This window comes from Amphiprion ocellaris, chromosome 10 (assembly GCF_022539595.1).
Source record: "Amphiprion ocellaris isolate individual 3 ecotype Okinawa chromosome 10, ASM2253959v1, whole genome shotgun sequence".
NCBI lineage: Eukaryota > Metazoa > Chordata > Actinopteri > Pomacentridae > Amphiprion > Amphiprion ocellaris.
Window position 1 is genome coordinate 26,671,421 of NC_072775.1, and position 21,126 is coordinate 26,692,546.

The following is a 21,126-nucleotide window of genomic DNA, read 5'->3' on the forward strand; positions in this document are numbered from 1 at the left end:
ACTTGGGATGCAAGTTTTGTAGCCAAGTTGTTGATCTAACTCTGGTCATGTGACTTCTTCAGCTCCAACAGCTTGTGACATGCACTGCTCATCCATATCAACCAATCAGTCAATGAAATGTACCATCATTACACTACCGACACTTTGCTGTCATGGAAATCCTTTAGAACTCTGGCTGGTACCCATTTTTTTTTGCAAATCTTTATTTTGAAATACTGAGAAGATAAACAGATACATTGAAATTACCTGTAGGTTGGAGAGCCAGTCTGCGGCCAATTCACAAATGTCCCTTCTCAACATTTTTTTTTTGTGAGTATAAACATAAAATTGTAAAAAAGAACAAAAACATTGTACATTGGATGCAATACAACACAATAGACAATGACCAAGAGCTTTCATCTCACGACAAAAATAAAAGTATTTAAATTAAATGAAATAAAACATTTCCCAAGCCAGGATGTTAACCACTCCCTTACATGTCCTGTACATTCAGGGTTGCTATGTGCTGCATTTGGTTAGCTGAAACATATGTTGTCCATTTTGACCATAGCTTTGAAAATTTAGTTATCTGTAACTGGAGCGAAAAAGTCAACCTTTCCATCTGATATATTTCGTTGACAATACCTGTCCATTGTCCTATATTGGGTGGTTCAGGGAGGAGCCAGCGTCTGGTAATCGCCTTTTTACAAGCAGTTATAAGAATTCTATACAAATATGTATTGTCTGGGTGCATTTTAGTCATTCCCATAATAAACGTATTACATTCAAAAGGTAATGTATCATTCAATATAGATTGTGTATATCCTTCCAGAATTGTATTAGTTTTGGACAGCCCCAGAATATGTGCCAGTGATTGGCATCTTGACTTCCACACTGCCTCCAGCACTTAGGCTCCTCCCCGGTACAATGCAACTTTTGCTTCGGAGTAATAAAAAATCTAATAAGGCATTTCCAGTTGAACTCTCTCTATGAGTGCGAATTTGTGCATTTCCATACAGATGTACAGCAACTCTGCCAATCTTCATTGGTTATTATAATGTTGCCTTTTTTTTCTCATTTAATTCTGACATACTGTGTTGAGTATGGCTTTTTACTGATAAACCCTTTATATAACCTAGATATTGCACCTTTTTTGGATTCTGCACAGTATGAATTTAGTATTTCATTGAGCACAGGTTCCTGCACATCTGGAGGGAAAGTTATCTTCTGAATAATGTAGTGATGCAATTGCAAATATCTATAGAAATCGTGCTTCTCCAGATTGTGACTGTTTTTAAGAGTTTGAGAATCCTTTATTACTCCTTTGTCCATTAATGAGTAACATGTTGTTATACCCTTAGGTATCCATTTTTGGAATCCAGTGTCAATTTGGTTGGGCTTAAAATCCGGGTCATATGCACACCATCTCACAATCTTCAATTTGTCATGTAATTTGTATTCATCTTTAGCATTTGACCAGGATATCAATGATGACTTTAGCCATGGATTTTCAAGCTCATTAAGAATTTTTCCTAAATATTTATTTCCCAATATCGCCGGTATTGGAGGGTTCGATATAATCCTCAATTCAATATCCTTCCACCGAGCTTTATAATTAGGGTTACACAGATGTATTATGGGTTTGATTTGTGCTGAATAAAAATAGTCTTTTAGATTTGGTACTGCCATTCCCCCATTTTCTTTGCAAAGTTGTCACGTTTTGAATCTCACACGTGGTTTTTTCCCCAACCTTATGTATCAACAGATCATTTTCTCCCATTCCAAAAACAGTTTTTTTGTAATCTCAGTGGGGAGAGCTTGAAACAAATAAAGAAATCTCGGTAGTATGTTCATCTTCACTGATTCGATTCTTTGAGTCAGGCTCAAAAGGGGAATGGCAGTCCATCTCTGAATATCTTGTTTGATTTTTATGAGAAGATCATTGTAATTATGTTTGGCTGTAGTTGAAGTGTCAGTTGGAAAAGCAACTACCAAATATTTCAAAGAGGTCACGTCCCATTTTAGATTCAATTCTTTTTGTAAATTTGTTGGTGGATCATAATTTAAGGTAATTATTTGAGTTTTACTCACATTCAATTTATATCCTGAATAACTGCCAAAGGTGTTTAGGCATTTAAACAACCCTTGCAGTGATTTAGTTGGTTCACTTAAATATATTAAGACGTCATCTGCATATAATGCCACCTTATGAGTGTCTCCAGAAAAAGCGATGCCCTGTACCTCATCTGTTTGTCTTATCATCTGCACTAGAGGCTCTATGTAAAGAGAGAACAAAAGAGGCGAGAGCCCGCAACCTTGTCTAGTTCCATGTTCCTATTCAATCATGTTTGATAAGTTACCGTTTATTTTTATTCGAGCAGTTGGTTTTGCGTATAACGTTGCAATAGTTTCAATAAAATTATCATGAAAACCATATTTCTCTAAGACCTTATATAAAAAGCTCCAGCTCACAGAGTCAAAGGCCTTCTCGGCATCAAGACTGACCAAAGCTGCCTCGATCTAATGTTTTTTAATGTGGTTCATTATGTGAAGAGTGCGTCTTATATTATCATGCATTTGTCTCTGCGAAATGAAGCCTGTTTGATCAGTGTTAATAAGTGTGGGTAAAATATCTTCTAGTCTCTTAGCCAGGATTGATGTAAATATTTTATAATCAATGTTGAGAACAGAGACGGGTCTAAAGGAGCCACAATTACGTGGATCCTTTCCTCCTTTCGGAATTATAGAAATTGTGACTTGTTTCCATGATGGTGGTATTTTCCCATTTTTAATGCCATATTTAGGATTTAATAAGAATAGTGATAACTCATTTCTTAATTTTTTTACACCATTCGGCGGGAAAGCCGTCTGGGCCAGGTGATTTGTTTGCCTTTAGTTTTGATATTGCCCAAGACAATTCTCTTTCATTTATTTTAACCATAAGGGTTTTATTTGGATTTTCAGACACAGAAGGTAAATTAAGAGGTTTCAAAAAAAAATGTTCATCTGTTTTTCATTGTGTAAATTTGGTTGTGTGTATAACTGTTTATAGTAATTTTGAAAAACTTGTTGAATTTCATCCTGCTTATACACACACATTTTAGAAATGGGACCTTTAATTTTATATACAGTATTATCTGCTTGTTGTTTTTGTAATTTACACACAAATAATTTAGTAAATTTGGGACCTGATTCATAATACTTTTGTTTTGTGTAAATCATCTTCTTTCGTATTTCGAGCTGATACATTGCATTTATTCTACTTCTCAAAATTTTTAATTTCATATTAAGATCTGGACTTAAATCTCTTGTTTTGCCTCAAGCTCTTTTAATTCTTTATTTAATTCCTGTAATTCAGATTGCCTCTCCTTCTTTTTGTGTGAACAGAAGGATATAATTTGACCTCTCATACATGCTTTTAATGCATCCCAAACAATTTCTGGACTAACTTCTCCATTTAAGTTTTCCTTCAGAAAAATAGTAATGTCTGTTTTAATTGATTTGGTAAATTGCATGTCATTTAACACACTTGTGTTCAATTTCCAGAGAGCATTCTTAGGTTCATTATTAATTTCTAATGTTAAAAAGATGGGAGCGTGGTCTGATAAATCAATATTTCCTATATCAGCATTTTGTATTCGGTGGCGATCTCTTTTAAAAATAAATAATCAGTCCTGGAGTACACTGTATGCAAATGTGAATAATGAGTTGAATCTTGGCTTGTTGGGTAGAGGTTCCTCCAAATATCTATAATACCCAGGTCTGACATTAGTATTTTAATTTTCTTTTGCAAAGAATTTTGAGTGAAGCATTTTGAAGAGTCAAACTTGGAATTAAGTCTAATGTTCCAGTCTCCCCCACAGACAATAATACCAGTCGCTTGTGCCATAAGCTCAAAAAGTTTTCTATAAAATGCAAAGTCGCTGCCAGGAGGGGCATATACATTTAGCAATATAATAACGACACCATCTATTTTTCCTGATATCAGTGAGTATCTCCCTTCCTTGTCCTTACTTTCAGAAATGAGTTCAAATGGAACTTTGTGAGATATTAAAGTTGTGACCCCCCTTCTATGACCATTTTTGTAAGATGAGTAGTATATTTTGGAAAAACCCATTCTTCTCAATTTCTCATGTTCTATAGGACTGAAGTGGGTTTCTTGAAGCATAGCAACTTCAACCTTATCCTTTTTCAATTTGGATAGAATCTTACTGCGTTTTGACGGGTTAAGAACCCCATTTACATTATATGAACAAAACTTTATCGTCATGGCGTTTAAACAGTAAAGTCTCTCAGTACAATGTCCATTAACATGTTGCATCCATTTAACTATGAACAGAAAAACACGAACAAAACAAAAACTTATTGTCTTCAATGCAAGTAGTTGAACAAACATAAAACCACAATGAGGGTGCGCTTCCAGAGCAGAGGTTCTGAATAACTGAACCTTTGTTGGGCTCGTGATGTTAGAGCTCCTGTCAGGGGAAAACCTGCTCACTACTAGCAGGGCCCCATGGCCATGAAATGGCTGTACTGCGTCAATAACCATAAATAAATAGTGTCCATGTCCGACGTATATAATAATATAAATGAGGTGCAAAACAAGAACACGTATAGAATGTCAACTTTTACAATAGTCTTTTATCTTTAGCTAGGGAGCAGTTTAGTTAGACATGTATTTTTACTCATCTGTAGAAGTCGTTCGCCTGAATTCTTGGAGCTTTTCCATAATACGCTGGCGATTCTCCGCACTTGATTGAGAAAGTGTGCTCCTCTGTGTTGCTGCGCTCTGGTCCTCGGTGCTCCGTCGTGATGAAAGCCGCTGTAGCTCGCGCTGATAAGGGTCGATGGTGGGCGAGATGATGGTGACCGGGAGTCCGCGCGATGACATACCTGCTGTCGCCTCTGCTGCGTTTTGATATAAGCAGACCCCTTCTTCATAGAACGCTCACATTTTCACTGGATATGGAGTTTGGAATTTGATTTTCTTCTCTTTGAGCACTTTCTTTGCCTGGGTGTACTCGGTGCGTTTCTTCAGGATTGCCAGTGGGTAGTCATGATCCACGTAGAATCGTTTGTTGATGTGGAAAATTTGCTGTTTTCGCTAGGCTCTTCTAACAACCTCCTCTTTAACTCTGAAGCTAGAAAACTTGGCAATGATGGAGCGAGGCTTTGATGGGTCCGTTGGTCTGGGCCCGAGTGCTCTGTGGGCTCTTTCAATCTTCATTTCAGCGTCACGTGGAAAGTCCAAAGAAACTCATAGCAAATCCTCCAAAAATGAAATGATGTTGTTGCCCTCTGCTTGTTCGGGAATGGAATAGATTCTGATGTTGTCTCTGCGTGCGCGGGCTTCTTGGTCTGTTAGTTTAGCCTGCATCTCATCCTGTCTTCATACCAGTCGCCTCAGTAAAGTCGATGTCGCCTGCATTGCAGTTTCCACATCGTCCATACGGCATTTTGCTTCTTCCAGCCGGTTATTTGTTAAGTGCAGCTTTTGTTGGATGTCCGAGAGCTGTTTCATGCTATCTGGTGTAAAATCTTTCAGTTCTTTGAGTATGCTGGCCAAGCTAGCTTCTCCTGTTTCGTCTTCCTCCATGTCCTCGTGTTTGGGGGAGCGACTCCTGTCATATGATATTTCCACTTCGTTTAACTTTGTGTCCATTGTCTTTTTCCGTCCTTTACCTCCCCTGGTCCCCAACTTGATAAACCTATCAAATTTATGTAAGTCAATGGCTTTTCAGGGTTTTTTTTAGCTACATCGTCAGAGAGCACTAAAGTTACGCGACCCGGAGGCACCCTCTCGCTGGTACCCATTTTTAATGCCTGCACTCTACTAGCTAAACTCCCGCAATGCTCTCTGTCAACAAAAAACTATGGAAGTCCATGTAACTGCTTCCTATTGATAAGTGACTTTGAAGTTCTGTTCTTGGACACAAGGTTTACTAAAGTAGATTCACTTGTGCTACAGAAGAGTCCTGGAGAATAGCACAGTTGATAAAATGATTAATTCCAGATTTTGGGTCATCACTCCAGTGATGTTAGATTGTCTTAATCTAAGGGTAAAAGATGTCTGTTGTCATTGTAGATGTTTGTCAGAATATCTCCTGGGCTCTATAAGCAATATCCTATATGTAACAGATCAACTGAAAGGAGGAAGAAACAATTTGCAAAACTATATAAAGTCAAAGCCACAGTGTGGTGGATTTCAGTGTTTGGTTTCAGTGCCGACTCCACATGGAAATGAATAGTTTTAGCCACCAAAGCAACTGCTTGGCAAGTTGGAGGTAGCAAGGCTGGCATGACTCACTAGTTCTTTGGTGCTACCTCCAGTAAAAATAACTACAATGGAAAAAATAAAATGAAAAAAATCTCACTCCCGTTTTGCTGATGCCAAATGTTTACCATATCAGTATGAATTTGGGTATGCAGAAACCACAGCAAACTCTTACTTATAGTGGAGTCAAGCAAAATGAGTTTACCAGCAGTCCTGTCTGTTAAAAGCATGTAAAACCTAATTTAAAATTTAAATGTCCTTTCTGTAATTTTATAGAAATTGCATAACAGATTGAATATGTGTTACAAAGTAGATCTTGGCCAACAGGTTTTTTTTTTCACCTGTTAAATGGGATATTTATTTAGCTGTAGTTGGCAAGAGAAAGGAAACAAACAGTAAAGAGTAAAGCAAAAAATTCTGCCTTACCCTCTGTCATCTTCCACTTGCACACCTACAGAGGTAAACTTGGATGCGTCTTCTGGATCAGGAATTTCCTCTGGTCCATCCACCTACAGAACAAAGACACAATAAAACTTATAAAAAATCTGAACTAACAATAAAATTAAAGCATGCCATAAACTAAATAAATTTTTGCATGTTTTACAATTTACAGTTCAAGGCTAAGTATAATGTGTAAGTAACTGAACCGCATTATTTGTTCTACTGAAGTCTCATGAATACCTGGATGCCTATTGAAAGACATTTGCCCTTCCTAAGTGCTTCTTTTCTGTATTCATCGCAGCGGTCTTCTATTGCTGATGCCCTGCTCAGGATTCCAGGGGCACCGACTGTCATGGTGCTGTTACTGACATGCTGACTGGCTGGTCCATGGATCTACACAGTTAAGTAAATTGTGACAATAGAGGTATGTTAAACAATTAGTTTTTAAAAAAAATATTTGGGAAACTTTATTGTATGACTATTTCAAAATTACAACCTGCTTACTGCAAAAAGCAGAAGTTGATTTGTATACTAGTGATGCACTTCACAATTCCAAACTAATACAGAAGAACCAACCTGGGCATTAGCAGCTTCTATGGCAGCTGTCAAGGCCTTCATGCTGTCAATGCTTTCTGTTGAGTTACTGAGCCCTGACTGGATGGTCATGTCACCTCTGGGTCCCTCCTCTTCCATGTACGCATCCTGATTGGTTTTAGAAGATTTGAAAAACTGCATTCAAGACAAGGTGTTAATTTCACCAACAATACCACACAGGATCAATTCAGTTCAACTGAACTTATAATGCAGCAATTCACAACATAGTACATAGTAAGGGGAAAACCTTACAAAATTATTCAGAGACACAACAAATCTAATGTTTTCTTTGGATTCCCTTTGACACACTTGGCAACAGTATCATTTATGACATATAAATTATGGATGAAAAAAAAACCAAAAGGAAACCTTGCTTCCCGTTGATTAAAGGAGTCTGAAACACATTGATAAGACATCAGGCAATAATTGAAAAAGCTCATTAGTTTTAGTATTTATTTATTCATTCCCACAATAATTTATTTATCTACTATTTATCTTTGCCTGTTAGTATCTGTTCTGCTGTCATCTTCATTTTACTTTCCTTTCTGGCTTTGACAAAAGAGTGCAGGGTCACTGTGTGACTGAAGTGATGCAACACACGACAGCTGGAGCTCCTGTAAGTACAGTTGCACAGATCTACTTTTAAAAAGAATATTACCTAAATATACAGTGCTTAACAAATTTATTAGATCACTTGTCACAAAAATGAGAAAACAATTATTTTAGAAATCTGTCCAAAACGTGTTTCAAACTAAAAATTGGATTGTTATTTATTAGACAAATAACAAACTGGAACAACTACATAGTCCTTATTCACATATATTAACGAAAAATTTTAATATTTTGTATGACCTCCTTTGGCCCTGATAACAGCTTGCATTCTTGCTGCCATTGTTTATATGTACTTTTAGACAGTCTCTTTTGTTATTGAGTTTTATATAGTTTCTAGCTTTACCCAGAGACTTGCTTTATTTTTGAATTCAATGCATACCACATCTGTTCAATAGGACTCAAGTCTGGATTTTGACTTAGCAAGTCCATCAGTTCCAATACTCCAGACTCCTTTTTGTTAGTCAAGTAGTCTCTGCACGGCTTTGAAGTATGGTTGGGGTCATTGTCTTCTTGGTATATGAGTCCACGACCAATCAGGTTCAATCCAGAAGGGATTCCATGATGCACCAAGATGTTGTGGTAGACCTTCTTGTCCATGATACCATCCATTTTAACTAATCTTCCCATGCCATTTCCACAAATGGAAACCCATACCATAATGGAATCTCTACCGTGTTTCACTGTGGATGCATCTCGCATCAAAATGTTCTCCAGCTTGTCTGCAGACATAAACACGACGATGCTGACCAAAGAGTTCAAACTTGGACTCGTCCATCCAGAGTACCTTCTTCCAGTCATCTACAGTCAAATGTTTGTGTTCACAAACAAATTTTATTTATTTATTTATTTTTTTGGGTGGGGTGGGGGGGGGCTCAATAATGGCTTCTTAGCAGCTATTCTTCCCATTTAAACCTTGTTCCTTCAGGCATCTCCTTATGGTCATTCTGGAGACTTTCTCAGGTTCTGATCTTGAAGCATTAATCTCTGCCTAAAGATCAGCAGTGGTGTTCCTTCTGTCTCTAGTTCTTTAAATCTTGAGGTGCCTGACATCTGCTTCAGTTAGCTTTCGTTTTCAGCCTCTTCCTTGGCGCATTTTCTAAACAGTCTCTGCAATCAAGTCCAAGACATACTTCACCACACTGTGAGAACATTTTATGTCTTGCCCTATTTGTCTCAAAGACCATCCAGCATAATGAAGTGCTTTAATTCAGACTCTGTCTTTCTCAGTGAGTTCCCTACACTTCACCATATTGAACCGGAGTGAGGAATTTCAAACTGCATTCATGTTTTTGTACCCAAATTTGCATCAGCACACTGTAATTCTCTGAGAAGTCAGAGATTAATTAAGAATAACACACAACCACTAAAATACATTTTTCTGTTCAGGAATGCAAGCAAATAACTGTAATTTGGCATCTCAATCAAGAAATAATAATGAGCTTTACTGTTTTTTTTTTTGCTTTGTTATAAAAGTAAATTAGTCAAATTCGTGGATAACAGCAGTAATCATAATTTAGCATTAAAGATATCATTTTGATTAAAGGGTTTGCACATACTGGTGGATTAACCATTACAGAAACATCCATCCATTATCTATACACCGCTTAATCCTCACTTGGGTCGCGGTGGGGGCTGGAGCCTATCCCAGCTGACTCGGGCGAAGGCAGGGGACACCCTGGACAGATCGCCAGTCTGTCGCAGGGCCACATACAAAGACAAACAAGCACTCTCACATTCACACCTACGGGCAATTTAGAATAATCAATTAACCTCAGCATATTTTTGGACTGTGGGAGGAAGCCGGAGTACCCAGAGAGAACCCACGCATGCACGGGGAGAACATGCAAACTCCATGCAGAAAGATCCCGGGAAAGCCGGGACGCGAACCAGGGACCTTCTTGCTGCAAGGCGAAAGTGCTGACCACTACTCCACTGTGCAGCCCCTTACAGAAACATAAAAAAATATTTTGGTAATCAGCATTACTGATAATTTTGGGCAGCAGTGACAAACACCCTACACTGGTTGGTGATCTAATACATTTGTTCAGCATTGTATAAAAATTTGCATCATTTAAAGACAGACTGAGGACTAAATCAACTTTCTTGAGTTAGTAAATTACATATATGCTCGATTTTCGATTGCATTGCCTGATCTTGGTGTTCATGACAGCAGAAATGGCCATCCTTTTTCAGAAACTACTGTAAATCTGTCCTCCATATTAAAACATCTGGGAGTATTAGAAGCGCAACTGCAGCAAAAGCAGTGCAGAATAAGAGAGTAGTGGATGTTACTGGGTAATAGTGTGTTGCACACTGATGCAGTGGTTATCACCCTTTCCTCACAGCTAGAAGGTTCGAATTCCAGCCTTGATTCTTTCTGTGTGGAGTTTGACATATTCTAAAAATCAGGAACATCCTGTCTCAGAGTGATGCAGAAAAACTAGTCCATGCATTTGTTACTTCTAGGCTTGACAATAGGGCTGCCACAAACGACGCGTCGACGAATCGCCTGAGCACGATACGTCATCAAAAGCGGAAGTGAGCGCGCAATGCAACAGAAATCACCGTCCGAGTGGAGCGCGGAACACGCATGGACATCCGCGCTGTATCGTGCATATATAGTATATGCATATATTATATACGCACAATACAGCGTGGACATCCGCGTTTACGATACAGCGCGGACATCCGCGCCGCATCGTGCATATACTATATATGCACGATGCGGCGCAGATGTCCATGCGTGTTCCGCGCTCCACTCGGACGGTGATTTCTGTTGCATTGCGCGCTCACTTCCGCTTTTGATGACGTATCGTGCTCAGGCTATTCGTCGACGCGTCGTTTGTGGCAGCCCTACTTGACAATTGCAATTCCTTACTATTAGGATGTCCCAATAACTCTCTGAAACACGTCAAGTTGATCCAAAACACTGCAGCATGAGTACTGATGGGAGTTAGCAAGAGAGATCATATTTCTCCTATACTGGCTTCTCTTCACTGGCTTCCTGTGAAATTCAGAATAGAATGTCAAATCTGTGTAGTTTCTCATTCATCCAGGTCATGGTTATCCAAAGTTGTTTAAATCAATCCAACTGGACTTTAAGAAGGTTCCTTGAAGACGTTTCACCTCTCATCCAAGAGGCTTCTTCAGTTCCGAACTGAAGAAGCCTCTTGGATGAGAGGTGAAACGTCTTCAAGGAACCTTCTTAAAGTCCAGTTGGATTGATTTAAACAACTTTGGAGAATGTCAAATCCTTTTCCAGACATATAAAGCTCTTAATGACCAATCTCCATCGTATCTTAAAGACCTTATAGTACCATATCATCCTAGCAGAACTCTTCGCTCTCAGACTGCAGGCTTACTTGTTCCCAGAATTTCTAAAAGTAGAATGGGAGGCAGAACCTTCAGTTATCAGGCGCCTCTCCTGTGGAACCAGCACCCAGTTTGAGTTCGGGAGGCGGACACCCTCTCTATTTTTTAAGACCAGGCTTAAAACCTTCCTTTTTCACAAAGCTTATAGTTAGGGCTGACTCGAGTGACCCTGAGGGGTCAGTTGGAGTCCACATATATGGGGCACAACTGACTTCTTTTTTGACGTCCCTTAGTTATGACCCTAGTTATGCTGCTATATGCCTAGGCTGCTGGGGGACCTCTCCTGATGCACTGAGCCCTTCTCTAATTACCTATGTATTTACTATATACACTGCTCAAAAAATTTAAAGGAACACTTTTTAATCTAAGTATTGCATCAAGTCAGTCAAACATGTGGGATACTGCTCTGGTCAAGTAAGTAACAGAAGTGGTTTTTAGTCAGTTTCAGCTGCTTCGGTGTTCATGAAATTAACAACAGGTGCACTAGAGGTGTAACAATGAGACAACCCCCAAAACAGGAATGAGTTTACAGGTGAAGGCCACTGACATTTTTTCCCTCCTATTGTTTTGACTGTTTTTCACTAGTTTTGCATTTGGCTAGGGTCAGTGTCGCTGCTGGCAACATGAGGCGATACCTGAACCCTACAGAGGTAGCACAGGCAGTCCAACTCCTCCATGATGGCACATCAATGCATGCCATTGCCAGAAGGTTTGCTGTGTCTCCCAGCAAAGTCTCAAGAGCATGGAGGAGACTCCAGGAGACAGGCAGTTAGTCTAGGAGAGCTCGACAAGACTGTAGAAGGTCCTCAACGCATCAGCAGGACAGGTATCTGCTCCTTTGTGCAAGGAGGAACAGGATGAGCACTGCAATAGCTCTAGGAAATGCCCCCCAGCAGACCACTGGTGTGAGTGTCTCTGACCAAACAATCAGAAAGAGATGCAATGAGGGTGGTCTGAAGACCTGACGGGAGGCATGTCCATGGAGGAACGCACAGACCTCTACAGGCTAGACAACGACACTCTGACTGCCATAAGGTATCAGGATGAAATCATTGGAACCATTGTCACACCCTATGCTGGTGCAGTGGACCTGGATTCCTTCTGGTGCACGACAATGCCCGGCATTATGTGGTAAGAGAATTCATGCAGTTCCTGGAGGATGAAGGAATTGGTACCATTAACTGGCCCCCACGCTTGCCTGACCTGAATCCAATAGAACACCTTTGGAACATTATGTTTCAGTCCATCTGACACCACCAGGTTGCTCCTCAGACTGTCCAGGAGCTCAGTGATGCGCTGGTCCAGTTCTGGGAGGAGATACCTCAGGACACCACCCATCGTCTCATTAAGAGCACGCCCCGACATCATCAGGCTGCATACAAGCACGTGGAGGCCATACAAAGTACTGAGTACCATTTTGAGTTGCTGCCAAGGAATTTCAACAAGATGGACTAGCCTGCCACATCAGTTCTTCACTTTGAGTTTTGGGGTGTCTTGAATTTAGCCCTCCTGTGGGTTGATAATTTTCATTACCATTAAACAATGTGGCATCTTTTCATTCCTAACACATTATCCAGTCCATATCAATGTAAATATCCAGTTTGTTTTTTCCCCGCATTGAAATATGATATGTTTTCAAAGTGTTCCTTTAATTTTTTTGAGCAGTGTATATATACCGCTATTGCATTACATTCACTCTGTTTCCCCCTATGTCCTTTCTCCGAATGTCCCTGGTCCCGGAGCGGGATGTTTCTGATCTGTGGTTGCTGTCCCACCAACTGGCTTAGGCTTCATCATGTCCACTGTGGAATGGTGCTGCTGTCTTTCCTCCAGCCCACTGCTTCCAGCTGCTCATTTCCACCAGTCTACTCTGCATCGCCCTTACTATACTCGATATGCTCATCTACATACTGTTTGCATCTTACTACCAGCTACTTATGTAGTATTTTTAATGCCAAAGCCTTACACCATAACAGTAAACTTATGAATCAGTTTCAGTTTTGGCTTGTACTTTGTATCATTTATGTTACTCTGATCATGCATGTATCACAATGTGTGTTACATGTTTTCTTGTCCCCCACCCCCCCTCTTCTCCCATCTCTCTCCCTTCCCCTAACCCACTCCCGTTACCTCTTCTGTCCCTCTCAACCTGCCAGCCAATGGCAGATGAATCCCCCCATATAAGCTGGGCTCTGCTCAAGGCTTCTTCCCATTAAAATGGAGTTTCTTCTTGCCACTGTCGCCTTAGGGCTTGCTCTGGGGGTTCAGGCATATGGGTTCTGTAAAGCATCTAAAGTGATTTTAGGCTTTATAAATAAAACTGACTTCACTTGACCACCTGAATGCAAACACCTTGTAAACATGACTTGATGTTGTGATACAGTATATTAGTAAGGGTTTCTTCAACATATCATTAAGCGAGTGTTGCACAGTAGATCTGAAAACTGCGCGCTTCCATGAAGCTGAATCGTCACACAAACAAAAAAGGAGTCCTGTATTTCTCTGCTACATTAAGATAAGCCTTTAGAAGCCTTGCAGAGGTATAATACAATTTCAACATTTGCCACTCCCTATGAAAACAGCTATGAACAGAAATGATGGTTCCTTACAGCAGTCACTAATTGGACTATTTACTTTTCACACAAAGTTTTTTTTCTACAGACACTAGGACTATTAGTTTGTGCTGCCTCTGTATTTTTATAGATAAGATAAACAAGGCAGGTGTTTTGCTTCTACTCTTGTTTCCAGAGGTAGGGATTAGCTACGTTCACTTTTGATATACTGGTTTCTGTTTGTTCAGTACAACCACCTTATTCTGTCCTCTCCTACATTTTTAGAACCATTGTTAGGCTTTCAAGTATCAAAATCAACAGAAAATAAATTGCCTTCACTTTCTTACTCTGATTCCTTGAAATTCTTTGACTGTTACTGTTCTCCTGTTGGTTTTCATCAAGGGGATGCAACAGTTGTGCACATGAATATTTACTTCAGTTTTTTGAAAACAAAAAGAACTGGAACTAAATGTTTTTCTGACAGCCATTTGAGTGATTTCATTCCTCTAGTGCTGTGACCACTGTTTTCTAAACTGATCCATTGGGATTGTCACTATAAAAAGTATTGCAGAAATTAATTATAATTCAAACAGCCTGAACTAATCAGTATACAGCATAAACTACATATTGTGTGTGCTTTCTTGTGTATCGTCTGTGAAAAATGTCATGCTCTATAAGCACGTGTATGGAGATTAACATCATAGACTGCTTCTTTGTGCAGTACCTGTGCAGACTCTGTGCTGCTCTGGGCTGTGATGGAGATGTATGGCTTGGAGGCTGTTGAGCAGGTGGAGGTTCGGGGCGGCACTGGTGGAGGGGTTTTCTTGTAGGTGGTGATGCAAGATGAAACTACAAAGAACAAGAAAGAAAATTAAGAAGGAGAAGAAATAAAAAAATAAATCCGTATTTTAAAAACAAGTTACAGACACTGCACACAGAAATTGCAGTGACTAATCCTACATAGACAAGGTTTTCTTTTGTAATTCTTTATGTCTTGATAGACAAGATGAAGACATTTGGTTAATTTAGTGAGTTAATTTTCCTTCAGGCATGAGCAATATTAACTGCACTGAACAGTAGTGACAATCACCATCACCTTGATTAACACTGACACCTTGATGCTTGGGCAAAATTGTTAACATATTACTGATGCAAATAAAGCATACTGAATTGGAATGAACTGAACTGACAATCAGTTAGTTTGACCCATGTATGCACATTAATTCAAATTTGTCTCCAAAAGATTACATACCTACAAAACAGTGCTCCTAATAATAATTGGATGCATCATTATCGCTGGTTGGATTATGTTAGGTCAGCAGGAAGTGGTTGGAGTGGATAGAGGGTGTACAGAGACCAGGGTTTACATTCAGACTCCCAACAAAATCAGGGGTTAAGGTTAGGTAAAGCTGCTGATTTTGACTAAATGTCAATGAATGTGTAAAGAAGTTACTGTAGACTTTTTCTGTATTAAACCAGACCAAGATCTTAGTCTATACCAAGAATTGCATATCTAAACAATACTCTAAAAAGATGAACAATGCTGTAAGTAGGTATTGTCCTGCAAGATCAGATATGTTGTCAGTGAACATACTGATATGTTAAGTGTCATTGTACCAAACGCTTTCATTACCAACATTTCATCATTATGTTGGTAGAAAAGATTGTATAAAAAATACCATTTCTGTGAGACAGAGGTGGAATCTCTGACTCCAGAATGTGACCTTTGTTTGTTCTTATAAACTAAACAAAGTTTCAAGGATCACTGCTTTAGTTCATGTCAGTGAGACTCGACATGAGTTAGAAAGGAAGGAGAACATTTCTTTTGACCTTTGTCACTTTTGCTCTTCAACATTATTTGATTAAACAGGCAGGCAGAAAATGTTTGTGCATTGTAACTGTATGTGATGCACTCTCTCATGTACATCTTGTAAGGGTGGCCAGGTGATGCCCTCATTAGCACTGTCACCTCACAGCTAGAAGGTACTGGGTTTGATTCCTGGCCTAGGATCTTTCTGTGTGGAGTTTGTATGTTCTTCCTGTGCCTGCTTCCTCCCACAGTCCAAAAACACGCTGAGGTTAACTGGTGATTCTAAACTGTCCATAATGTGAATGTGAGTGTTTGGTTGTCTGTCTATATGTAGCTCTGTTATAAAACGGTGAGCTGTCCAGTTGTCCCCTGCCTTCACCCTAGGTCAGCTGGGATAGACTCCAGCCCCCTCGCGACCCTACAGAGGATTAAGTGGTGCATAGATGATGGATGGATGGATGGATGGGTGGATAGATAGATGGGTGTAATATTATGGCCATACAGCAAACATCAAAGTGAGCTTCATTAAAAGTCCATCAGCACTAGATCTTCATTTGAGGCTTGACACAAGGTAAATTTGAAACATTGATTGCAACAATGCATTTTAGCTTGTTGTGTAGCTCTGCTCATGTGATGCTCTGGGACAAATCTGAGCAGTATAATTCCTGTGCTTACAAAAACCCCTGGCAGAGGTTTAGATGCATAAAATTAATGAACCAAGAACGCATGCTAAAGAGATTCAAAATTCATGTACAACAAAATTTTAATGCAGGAGGAGGCTGTGAAGGGAGGAGTTACATTTCTGGAAGCAAGCAACAGAGTAGCAATGAAGATGTAGACTGAATAAGCTCTGAAATTTTATAGGTCATTGGCATACTTGATGAGGACATGGAACATGGTCGACAATGTAACAATCAATATCAGAATCTCAAGTGAATGTCATACTGTACACATCCAAACAAAAAACCAAGCTACACAGCACAATTGCTAACATGAACAGTTTTTTAAATGAACAATGAGGAAAAATGACAATACAATCTCCAATATCCTTATCATTACTTCTATTTTTCCTTGTGTAGTTATGTGAAAATTTGTTGGTTAGTTAGATGTATGGGATGTTATTATACGGCCACAAAATCAGTAAGGAAGCTTACTCAGATGCTTGAATCATTCAGTCACTAACTTATGACGACTGTCATATTGTGATTATTTACTTGGCCTGTTGCAGCTCACAACATTAAAATTTACCACAACAGACAATAACTTAAGGGACTACAGGTGCAACAATGACTTTTTGAACTGTGACCTGCTCATCAAAAGCAACGAAGAGCACAAACTCAATAGTTTACAGAAGATTGCCATACTGTGACAACAGACAGTGATAATCCCTCTGAACACCACCACTCTCCCCCTGTATCTTTTTAAATGGACAGGTTACTCTAAATGGCACCACAACTTTCCTTAAAGACTCACTGAAATGAAATCAGTGAAATAATCCTCTGCAACTGGGGAATTCCACTTGCTGAGATACTCCTAATGTGTTCTCCTGCAGAGGGTAACTTTAACCACCAACTGGCATGATAGTCTTGTAAAATGCTCAGGTCAACAGAATAAAGCAAAACAAATGAAAATAATAGTTCTTGCATGAAGCAAAGAAGAAAAGAACAAAAGAGACTCTTTCTGTAGGAGAATCTGCTATTAGAAACATAAGGAATAAGGCTTTAATCACAGGCATAAAACAATAATCCTACCACAATTATTTTGACAACATTTGACATCTGACAATATTTCTAAAAAGTATCTCAATATGCCGAATAAGTGCTTTGAGGATATGAGTGACCAGATGTGTTTCAATTTTTTCCAGTTAAATAACAATAAAACAGAATGAATTGTCTTTTAAATCAAATTTGTAGAGTGGATAAATGAAAAGCCTGTTTGGTTACCATTGCTTTGAACCTTGTGTCTGTCCTCTGCATGCCCACTGGTGGAGCTGTCACTAAGCACACACACTATATTCATTCATCCATTTTTCTCCCATGCAGCAGTGGATCATGTTATTCATATTGTTTGACATCTGTAGCCATGTTTTTCATGTGGCCACTGGAACCAGAAAATCCAAATACAGATGTGAAATGACATTTGATATAAACCTTTCCAAAGTTAGAAATACAGCTGAAAAGAACATATGTGAAAACTTCCTTCAATCTCCTAAGCACTAAAACAGTTTTTGAAAGCACTCTACTATAATACAAGATATTTAGCCATGATAGCAGCACAACTCTGGAACAGTCAATATTGGTCAATCCACCACTTTTGTCAAGACTGAAATATCTCACCAGCTATTGAATGGACTATCATCATTGCCATTATTTTTTTGCTGGAAAGATTCACTATGATATTAATTCCAAGAAATTTAAAACTGTTTGCCTGTTCCACCTTCGCTCTGCTTATGTCCACAGGGCAGACAGCGCAGATTGTTTTATTCCAGGTCAGATCAGATATACAATTCCTCCAGGGAGTTCTAGAACAAGACCCACTGGCAAATCTTCACTGTGACAGCCTGGTACAACATCCATAGTACTGCAGATGCTGCACTAATTGATCTGTCCATCCCACAGTCCATTTTTGTAAACAAGCTCCTGCCATACTTTTAACCCTTTCACTTGGGCCAGTAACTCACCCCCAACCAACAGGGATCAATTCAGTGGTTTCTAGCAGAGAACCATGAGCTATGGCTTTCTTACTCTTATCCCGGCTTCTTTTCACACTTGGCTGCAAAATGTGCACACCACTGCGCACCAAAGGCTGAATGACTGAACAGAACTATGCCATCTGAAAAAAGAAGAGACATGATTCTGGGATTCCTAAACTTGACACCATTCTCAACATGGCTGTGCCTTGAGTTCCTATTGATGAATTTCTCAAACAGGTTCTGCGTTCCTTCCCTGAGTCCCTGAGGCTAATTTAAAGTCCTTTTCCTTAGCTTCCTCAAACTCCTCCTTTGCCAAAATTTTTGCTTCAGCGACTGCCACAGCTACAAGCCTTCTGGCCCCATGATACCTGTCTGCTGCAGGTCAGATTCCCGTGCTAGCCAAACCTAAAAACCTCCTTCATCAGCTTGACAGCCACCTTCAGTGCTGGTGTCCACATTGTTCCCAGTTCACCCTCACTATACATTTTAGTGAACCAGGTCTGTCCAGGAACCTTCCTCGACATTTAATCTAATTCATCACCAAGCAGTGATCAAATGACAGCTCCTTAGTATTTCAGCTGTAGTGTCTAACCCTAACCCACAGCTTAAGGCTGTGGGCTGTGATGGTGCTCTCTCCTCCTCCGGCCCTGCTCTCTCTCTCTCCTAGGTGTGTGTGGTGTGAAGCTGGCGGCAGGTGTGGCGTGTGACAATCAGCTGATGAGGTGAAGGTGGGAGCTGCCTGATTGGGCTTCTGGTGTCTCCATAAAAGCCGACTTCACTCGTCGTTCGAAGCTGGACCGTCGTCTAATCTCCAGTCAGTACTGGGAGTAGAACTGTCTTTGCCACCAACCTAGAGCTATCGGTAACTCTGTTTTCTGTGTTTAGTGAGCTGACTCCTGCCTGCTGTGTTGCCTGGGTTCCTTTGTCTGCTGGATCTCCGTTCTGCCAAGGATTCCGTTTTCCCCTGGAGGATTTCCACCTCTCGCCAGCTTCACCCTGGGAACAACAGCCATACCTGGGACGAATACACCGTCTGGAAACGCCTACCTCCACTGGATCCATGGACGCAACTTGCCAACCTCACGTCAAACATCTGGAGTGAGAGTGCTGGATGAAGTCGGACCAAAGGACTGTTTCCCTGTTCGTCAGCTAAGTCTTCAAGCCCTAGTATCACCAGACTATTTGTTTAATATTGTTAAAGACGTCGAATTATACAATTAGCGTTCCGTGTTTGACTTCAGTTGTATTTTATGCTTTGCATAAAATAATCTTTAGTCTGGGGTTTTGTTCAGGATTATCTGTAGTCTAGGCTGGGTTTAGTTTGTGTATTTTTGAGTTGTTATCCTGCCTTGGTGTTACCATACGTGGGTTAACCGTAGAGTTCTGTTTTCATATTCATGTAGTTATACCTCCGTACCTCTAGTGGGTTTCTTGCTCCGTTATCTCTGTAGTCAGTTTGTTTTCTGTTTCCGGGGTTTTAGTTCCGGTTCCTGTACGAAGTCTTATTATTGTAAATAAAGCATTGTTAAAATGTTTACTCTGTCTGCTATTTCATTTCCTGCTTCTGAGCCTTTTTGCACCTGCCATAAGATGTAGTTTTTCTGTATTTATGTAATTATTACCCACTTCTTACCAGTGGTTATTACCCAGGAAAATACATTAATTTACCATATGTTTAGGTAAACAGCTAGCAATTAGGGGACTGTAAATAAAAGGGTTATCAGCATGGTCAACATTTCAAGTTTGTCTCTGATAATATTTTAAATCGCCAAGACAGCATTTTAATTATAATTTATGAACTAAAATGTTACTCTAAACTTCCAACATGAAAAATGCTTCTTCTGAAGCCTGAGTGGGAATGTCTCAGTCCTGATCCTAAGATCAGAACTGAGACATTCCCACTGTATACCCTGTATACAGTGGGAATACAACACAATACGATGACTTTATTAATCCCCGAAGGAAGGCAAATGCAATTTTCTGGTCTCATCTGTTTACTTTTGAATTAAATAGTCTGATTGCTGATGGCAAGACAGATTTTCTGAATCTTTCAGTCCTGCAGCGCAGGGATAAGAGTTGTCCACCGATGTTTTGTTGTTCAATGAGGCAGATGTGAAGTGGATGATCCAGGTTTGTCAAAATGGCCTCCATCTTGCTCAGTGCCCGTCTCTCCACCTCATCCTCCAATGTGTTCAATCTGATTCCAACCCAGAGCCAGCTTTTTTAATCATTTTGTTCAGACGCCTTGCATCCTTGTTTTTTTTATACTGCCTCCCCAGCAGACTGCAGCATAAAACAGAACACTTGCTACCACAGACTGATAAAACATCTGCAGCATCTTACTGCAGATGTCTAATGATTGAAGACTTCTGAGGCAAAAAAGTCGGTTCTGGCCCTTTTTGTCTACGTTTTTAGACCAGTCCAACTTATTATCAAGGTGGACACCTAAATATTTATACGATGTCACCACCTCGATGTCCACGCCACAAGTGTTCACTAGCTGAAAAGGGGGTTTGGATCTGCGGAAATCGATGATCATTTCCTTTGTCTTTGAGGCGTTGAGTAGCAGGCAGTTTTTGTGACTCCAGTCACTGAAGGCACTCATCAGATCCCTGTATTCAGCTTCATGTCCATTTCTGATACATGCCACGATAACAGTGTCATCAGAGTATTTCTGAATGTGACAGGACTCAGCGCTGTATTTGAAGTCTGATGTATACAGTGTGAACAGGAATGGAGCCAGGACTGTTCCTTGTGGAGCCCCAGTACTGCTCATTAATGTCCCAGAAACACAGTTCCC

General features: G+C 39.9%; 1 protein-coding gene and 1 long non-coding RNA gene across 7 annotated transcripts in view; one reads left to right on the forward strand and one right to left on the reverse strand.

Annotated features, from left to right (window-relative positions):
* LOC111570365 (disks large-associated protein 1-like) overlaps window positions 1-21,126 on the reverse strand; it is a 163,059-nt gene that overhangs the window by 24,448 nt on the left and 117,485 nt on the right. For all 5 annotated transcript variants that reach the window (XM_035949463.2, XM_035949461.2, XM_035949460.2 and 2 more), the window contains exons 6-9: window positions 14,549-14,673; window positions 7,271-7,396; window positions 6,935-7,087; window positions 6,680-6,762 (exon numbers count right to left, since the gene is read on the reverse strand). In XM_035949463.2, the coding sequence (XP_035805356.2) occupies window positions 6,680-6,762; window positions 6,935-7,087; window positions 7,271-7,396; window positions 14,549-14,673 (487 nt within the window). The remainder of the gene's footprint in view (window positions 1-6,679; window positions 6,763-6,934; window positions 7,088-7,270; window positions 7,397-14,548; window positions 14,674-21,126) is intronic.
* LOC129349786 (uncharacterized) lies at window positions 7,127-19,863 on the forward strand. Of its 2 annotated transcripts, XR_008602907.1 has the most exons (3): window positions 7,127-7,904; window positions 18,994-19,140; window positions 19,212-19,863. It is a non-coding gene; the product is annotated as an uncharacterized LOC129349786 (long non-coding RNA). The 2 variants fall into 2 exon arrangements; XR_008602906.1 differs by lacking the exon at window positions 7,127-7,904 and having other exon boundaries at window positions 11,087-19,140.